Source organism: Protobothrops mucrosquamatus, unplaced genomic scaffold, assembly GCF_001527695.2.
Source record: "Protobothrops mucrosquamatus isolate PMUCROS unplaced genomic scaffold, P.Mucros_1.0 scaffold565, whole genome shotgun sequence".
NCBI classification, from domain to species: domain Eukaryota; kingdom Metazoa; phylum Chordata; class Lepidosauria; order Squamata; family Viperidae; genus Protobothrops; species Protobothrops mucrosquamatus.
Window position 1 is genome coordinate 485,875 of NW_015386868.1, and position 7,845 is coordinate 493,719.

Sequence of the window (7,845 nt, forward strand, 5' to 3'; positions counted from 1 at the left end):
GAGGGCAATAGAAGAAGGGGACAACAGAGAATGAGGTGGCTGGATGGAGTCACTGAAGCAGTAAGTGTGAGTTTAAATGGACTCCAGAAGATGGTAGAGGACAGGAAGGCCTGGAGGAACGTTGTCTATGGGGTCATGATGGGTCGGACATGACTTCGCAACTAACAACAACAAATATGTGGGAATGGAACCAGTCTTTCTTTGTTGTGACTATTGTTGTGACTGTTCTTCTTTCAGGTGTATTTGGTGCCAGCAAACTGTACATGATGATTGTATGCAGAATTCTTTGAAGAATGGGAAGTGTGAATTGGGAGAGTTTCACAACCTCATTATCCCCCCAACTTACTTGCTCAAAATCTCTCAGATGCGTAAAAGTAAACACATGAATGACTACAAGGTAAGTGTTACTGTGTTTGTTCTCAAGACCCAGTTGGGGATGCCTGTTTCCAGGAGATCAGAAACATTGACTGAGTGGGCTGTGCGGGTTTGGTCTTGTACGCAGTGAGCTGGGTCAGACCAAAACAAAGAGGAGAAATAGGATACATGTATTGGATTAATTCTATAATTTACTGAGAAAAATAATAAAAGAAGAGAAATTGGAAGAAAGAAGGCAGGTGTCCCCCCCTTGCATCAGTACAATCTATAACTTACATAAGGGGCTTGTTGGCAACTTGGTATGAAATAACTTCTCCAGAAAAGTTCTCAAAGCATTATCTTTATGATAGTGAAAGCTGCTTTTATTATCCATACTATAAAATAGTTTGTTTTATAGACTGGGTTGCTCTGTTGAACATGTATGTCTTAACTGTGCTTTTTTAATATTACATTTGAAGATTAGGTTAATATATAATTTATGTACTTATAGAGCAGGTAAATTAGGTGACTCTTCAACTATGTGTGTTGTATTGGTGGGACTGTTTTATTAAGGAGGACATTCGCTTCTAATTTGTACCACTCTGTTGTGGGTACCGTATTTTTCCGTGTATAAGACGCACCCTTGTATAAGACACTCTGGCATACGGGTTCCAAGCTTACAGCAAACAAGTCAGCGTTGGGAGCAACCACCTCCCAGCGCTCTAGCTAGATGCCTCCCAGTCGGCCCCACCCACCACCCACCCATCTAACCAGCATCCCGCACGTGCATGCATAGTCAGTTCACAGCAGCAGCCTTCCGATGCTGGTAAACTGGCGTGAGCACCGGCATGACAGCAAGGCAAGGGAAGTGAAGGCAGGTTTTAAACTCCCCGCCGTTTCTCCGCACCAATCAGCTGTTTGGCGGAGTGCCGAACAGCTGAGCCGGAAAATCCAGAGGTTCGGCCGGCCACTATTATCAAGCAGGACGGCCTTGCAGCTGCTTTCCACAGGGTCCCCGGCCAGCATACAAGTACAAGGGAGAGAAAGGGCTGTCGCTGCCATCCATGCTGCTGGTCCCATCCGCTGCCTCTGGACGCCACCATCCGACGATCTTGCCTCCTCCCCGCTCCTGTTAGTGGGAAGCCCACAGGGGCTTGACACCTGCACCAGGCGGCATGGCAGCGGCATGTAAAGAACCCACACAGGCATGCCCTGGGCTGCGGAGGTTACCATTATTTTTCCGTGTATAAGACACACCTGATTTTTGAACAGGGTGTTTGCAGGAAAAAATAGCGTCTTATACACAGAAAAATACGGTATCCTTTTCTTCCCATCTGTTTGTTTTTCCAGACTAAAACAAAATCCCATTAAATTTGGGAGATCTCAAAAATAATTGATTTATCTTGATATTACCTCCAAGCTCTTTTCTGATTTATAATTTTTTTCTTTTTTTTTCTACTTTTTATTCCGCTGAGGTAATGTGACTAGGAAAAAATGTGAGGAAGATATAGGTCAGCACAGTCACTTTATTAACATTGAAAGGAAGAAACAAATTAACTTTTATTAAATAACTTTTATTAAATGAGTTATAAACTGCTTTTCTTAATAATATAGTGGATCCATAGTGTATCAATACTTAGCTTCCCTAGAAGGAAATACTGTACAGATAGTCCTCAACTTACAACCACAATTGAGCCCAAAATTTATGTTGCCAAGTGAGAAATTTGCTAAGTGAGTTTTGCCCCATTTTACAACCTTTCTTGCCATGGTTGTTAAGTGAATCACTGCAGTTGTTAAATGAGTAATACTGTTGTTAAGTGAATCTGGCTTTCCCATTGGCTTTGCTTGTCAGAAGGTCGCAAAAGGTGATCACGTGACCCTGGGACACTGCAACCGTCATAAATATGAACCAGTTGTCAAACATTGGAATGTAAATCACGTGACCAAGGGGATGCTGGAACGGTCATCAGTGTGAAAAATGGTCATAAGTCATTTTTTTCAGTGCTGTTGTAATTTTGAACAGTCACTAAATGAACTATTGTAAGTCGAGGACTACCTGTATTTTTCTTTACTCTGCCTGACAGGTGGAGGATCTCCTAGGCTAGAATCCAGAGGCTCCCTCAAACCTCTCCTTCCATCTCTATATCTTCAGTCTTAACTTTTCACAGTCCCCTCCTTTCTTTGGAATATAAACAGGGAAGAGAGCTCCTCTGCATTGTTATGTTTGATTGGCAATTCCACCATCAAATCATCATGACTTCTAGCACAGGGCTTTTCAACCTTTTCACCCATTGTACCACTTTTAGGATATGGCAATATCCGAGTACCACCAGTTGCCTAGCAAGGTGTCAAAAACTTGATGACCAAAAAAAAGAAAAGAAAAACATGATAAAGTACAGGTAGTCCTCGACTTAACAACAGTTCGCTTAGTGACTGTTCGAAGTTACAATGGCACTGAAAAAAGTGCCCCCCAAGCCACAGCCGAGCAAGACACCTGCCTGCCTGCCCAACAACACTCTTACCCCTGTCCGAGGTTTTCATTGTTGTGAGCATTTCTGTTGAGGATTGGTAGCGGGGGTGGGGTGGGGGAGTGTTTGGTTTTTCTTCCCCCCGTCTGCTAGGTGGTTGCAGCAGGTTTTGGTCGCTTCACATGACCCTGGGACACTGTGACTGTCATAAATATGAATCAGTTGCCAAGCATCTGAATGTAAATCACAAGACCCTGGAGAGGCTGCAACATTCCAGCTGATCGGTGCTTCTTCTGGGCTCAGCTGGAGCCTGGCGCTGATCCTGGCGCTTCCGCTGAGCCCTGACAGCCCTGCAGCTCCAGCCATCTCTCGCTCAGGCTTGTGCGGTGCTGCTACCGGTTCAGCTCATTCCCCTTCCCCGCTACCACTTTTCTAGGATGGTCGCGTACCACCTGCCAGGTGCCAATGTACCACAGGTGGTACCCATACCACTGGTTGAAAAGTTCTGTTCTAGCACATTCACTTGCACATATAGTTGGAAACCACTGAGTTCAGTGAGGTTTATTCCCAAATAAGTGGGCATGGAATTACAGCCTTCAACACTTAATTTAAGTGTTGAATTCCTTATTTGGGAAGGATTCCTTCCCAAAGCAATTTTTGAGAGAGAGCTAACTCCTCTGTCAAGGAAATCAATGATTGGTGGATGGTTTCCTACAAACTGGTAACCTTGGGCATAGCACATAAAAGTACATTCTTAAGTCTTAGTCATGCCTATAGGAGTGTACATATTAATGAAGTTCAGTACTTCTGTTCATAATTCTAATAGCTTAAGAAAACATTGTGAAAATTATACATCTTTTATAAAGTGGTGTATCAATTTCTTGCCCAATCAAAACATCCAGGAAGTCATGAGTCTTATTTATGAGAGAGGGTTCACCGGTCATTGCAGAAAGTCGTGGCATTGTGAAATTTGGGGACACTTGTTAATAGTGTTAATAGTTAATAGTTGGTTAATAGTGTACTGAAACATCCCTCTGATACAGGTATGTGGCAGCTACTGTAGTGCCCCAATAAAAGACAGTAAAATACAGGTTATAGCTTTACTCAGCTGCTCCTGGAATGAATGGGAAATTCATCCTATAGTAAGATCAAGGAACAAAATAAATGTTACCACTTGTTAATTGGAAAAAAATGGTAGAAGTTGATTTTACTATGGCTCTATCAACGAAAGGCCTGCTTTTAAGGTACCCACTTGGCTGCTTGAACAAGTTCTAGCTTATATTTCAATATCTGTGCAAATGGCACATATGTTAGCTTGCTTGTGGTTTAAAAGACTTATCCAGATCAATTTTGCACCTTATCTTTACCTGTATATTAAGCACTACCAGGACAAATATAACCATTGAATGCATAGAAAGGATTTATTATATATTTGAGTTCTAACAAGCTATAGATTCTGATGACTGTTTCAAAATGGCAATCATATGAAAATATTTCAGAATAAATCATATATGTGAATCATGCTTTAGTCTTACATTGAACAGGAAAATTGGTATTTCCTACAAATTGTAAAGCAATTTATTTTTAAGTAATTTGCAAGGGATACTTTCTCTTTTACAATTTAAGAGCTAATTTCTCCACATGAAGGAAAAATAAGAGAGTGATGCTGTTTTGTTTTGTGACGATACACATATACATCTAAATATCTTGCTTCTGCCTTTTTTTTCTTTTTCTTTTTTCTTTTTTGCAGCTATCTGAGTCTTATGGAAAAAATTGGACCCCAGTAATAATTCTGGTTAATACTCGGAGTGGAAACAATATGGGGGAAACCCTGATAGGGCAATTCAAGATCTTATTAAATCCAATTCAGGTAATTGTACGGATACAATGAAACTGAAGATGAGCTAGATTTGTTGCTTAAGTAAGAAGTCAAACATAACTTAAGACATCATTAAGTTGTTTTGTTTTGTTTTTTAAAAAAATAGGGTTAGAAACTTGAAAACTCCCTAAGGAATTTTATCATTGTGGCCAAGATGGATTCAACTGAAGAAACATGCATAACATTGCAGTGTAGAAATGAGCATGATACTGTACAGCAGGTTTTCTCAACCTTGATCAACTTTAAGATATGTGGACTTCAACTCCCAGAACTCCCCAGCCAGCCTATAATGTGCCCAGCCAGCCATCTGCCCACCCACCTTCCTTTCTTTCGTTCTCCCTCCTTTAGCTCTCTGCTGCCCAATCCTGATCCCACTGGTCTGTCTACCCCAGGGGTCTTCAAACTTGGCTCTTTTATAACTTGTGGACTTCAACTCCCAGAATTCCTCAGCCAGGCACGCTGGTTGAGGAATTCTGGGAGTTGAAGTCCACAAGTCATAAAAGGGCCAAGTTTGAAGACCCCTATTCTACCCTTATCTTACCAGCCCTTCTGTTCCTTCCTCCCTCTATGATGATCTTGCTTTCTTTGGCCGAACTGCCTCCTGATCTTTTCTGTATGTTCCCATTCCTTCTTCCTTGTTTCTCCTTGACGGCCATTGCTGCTACAGATGTTGACACATGTCATTGCCAAGAAAACTGCTTAGCATTTTCCCATTCTCCATACTCCTCCTCCCCCCCCNACCAGCCCTTCTGTTCCTTCCTCCCTCTATGATGATCTTGCTTTCTTTGGCCGAACTGCCTCCTGATCTTTTCTGTATGTTCCCATTCCTTCTTCCTTGTTTCTCCTTGACGGCCATTGCTGCTACAGATGTTGACACATGTCATTGCCAAGAAAACTGCTTAGCATTTTCCCATTCTCCATACTCCTCCTCCCCCCCCCCAACTCCCCATATCATTTTTGCTTGGATTAATCCCATTCCCTGCACATTCCTAGTATACAGGAAGCCCTCGACCCACGACCACAGTTGATCCCAAAATTTCCGTTGCTAAGCAAGATAGTTGTTAATTGAATTTTGCTCCATTTTACGACCTTTCTTGTTATAGTTGTTAAGTGAAGCGCTGCAGTTGTTAGGCTAGTAACAAGTTGTTAAGTGAATCCAGCTTCCCCATTGAATTTGCTTGTCAGAAGGTGGTAAAAGGTGATTGCATGACCCCCGGACACTGCAACCGTCATAAATATGAGCCAGTTGTTAAGCCTCTGAATTTAGATCATGTGATCGTGGGGATGCTGCAAGAGTTGTGTGTGTAAAAAAAGTCATAAATCACTTTTTGGTGCCGTTGTAACTTTGAATGGTCACTAAATGAACTCTTTCAAAATTTCCTGAAGATACAGTTTTTGCCAGCAGGCCTAGGGACCCCAGGGTGATACAGAGACAATCAAGTGGTTTGTTTAATTGTTATGTTGGGTTTTGTATTTGCAGTTTTATTTCTTGTAAGCTGCCTGGAGTCACTGAGGATGAATTCCGCAGATATATAAATGTTCTAAATAAATATAGTGACCATTAGGTATCATTTTATATATACGGTACAATGACACTCTGCAAATATGCCATATCATTTGAAAAATATTTTCCCAATTGTTTTGAAGACTACATTGTGACCAGCCCTGTTGCTCACAAGATTTAAAAATGGCACAAGACGGCAAATCTCTTCCTTACAAAAGGATTGTATAGCACAGAGGTAGGCAACTTTGGCTCTTTTATGACTTGTGGATTTCAACTCCCAGAATTCATCAGCCAGCTTTGAAGTCCACAAGTCATAAAAGAGCCAAGGTTGCCTGGTATAGCACTTTCTTTCAATACTCACCACTTGGATAACGTGCCATTGATGGTGAAACTTTAATGAATGCTGCAGAATAATTAGAGTGCACTTGCAGTACACTCTGTAGTAATTGTAGAAGGACCCTTACTCCTTAAATTTTTATTTTTAAATCACAACTTTTGCCATTATGCCATTTTTGTCTTGAATACTTTCTTGACTGTTTTAAAAAGAAAAGAAACAAGTGTGCTTTACTTGTCTCTTCCATGCTTTGCTATATATTTTAAGCCTTTGCTTAGATCTTCAATTTACCATTGGAAAGTTTCTTCCTCTGTTAATTATCTGAATTCAACTGGGAGCTGTCATGCAGTGCTATGATAAAAATTTGCTATTCCTTCAGTTTCTTGTTCCACAGATCCTGAAAACATGCTTAAACGATTTCAGATTCTCAGAGTTACTTCTGCAGTGAATAAGTTCCAATAATCCATAGAACAAAAATAATAATTTTCCTCTGTCATTTTTAAGGTCATAGGCCATGGCTTAGATCAGGGGTAGGCAACCTTGGCTCTTTTATGACTCGTGGACTTCAACTCCCAGAATTCCTGAGCCAGCATGACTCAGCTTAGAAACCTCTCCCTTTTCCCTCAGCATGGCTGGCTCAGGAATTCTGGGAGTTGAAGTCCACGAGTCATAAAAGAGCCAAGGTTGCCTAGCCCTGGCTTAGATGAATAGACCTCATTTAACCTAATGGAATATCTTGTCCCCAGAGGCGAGGCTGGCTCCCACTCTTGCCTTCTGCCAAGTGTTGTGGGGATCAAAGAGTGGCACACAACCCTGGAGGTGGTTGGTGGCTTGAAAGCCCACCCTCCACTTTTTAATTTCTCTTTTAACCCTATTCTTATTTTATTCTTCCTTCTTTTTAATTCTGCCTCTAATTCTGTCTGTTTTTTATGGCTTGTGTCCAGAGTCGCTTAGGTGGTGAGATGGGCACTGTTTAAATTGAATAGGTTAGTTAGACTAGACTGAACTAGATTATATAGATCAGAACCTGTATTTGTAGAAACATTATTTAATCTGTGAAAAAAAATGCTTTCTATAATGTCACATGAATAAATACTTTTAAAAATGTATTTTTAGGTATTTGACCTAACCAAAACAGCTCCAGCAAAAGCACTCCAGCTTTGCACCTGGCTACCTAGCAATTCTGCCAGAGTCCTCGTTTGTGGTGGAGATGGCACGGTGGGTTGGGTCTTGGATGCAATTGATAGCATGAAAATAAAGGTATGGTGTTTCAGAATATTTTAGCAACCCCTTTTCTTTGTTATCC

General features: G+C 41.2%; 1 protein-coding gene across 1 annotated transcript in view; it reads left to right on the forward strand.

The window, feature by feature from the left end:
- DGKE (diacylglycerol kinase epsilon) overlaps positions 1 to 7,845 on the forward strand; it is a 23,745-nt gene that overhangs the window by 5,304 nt on the left and 10,596 nt on the right. The window contains exons 2-4 of the mRNA XM_015817226.1: positions 238 to 397; positions 4,573 to 4,692; positions 7,656 to 7,799. Of these exons, the coding sequence (XP_015672712.1) occupies positions 238 to 397; positions 4,573 to 4,692; positions 7,656 to 7,799 (424 nt within the window). The remainder of the gene's footprint in view (positions 1 to 237; positions 398 to 4,572; positions 4,693 to 7,655; positions 7,800 to 7,845) is intronic.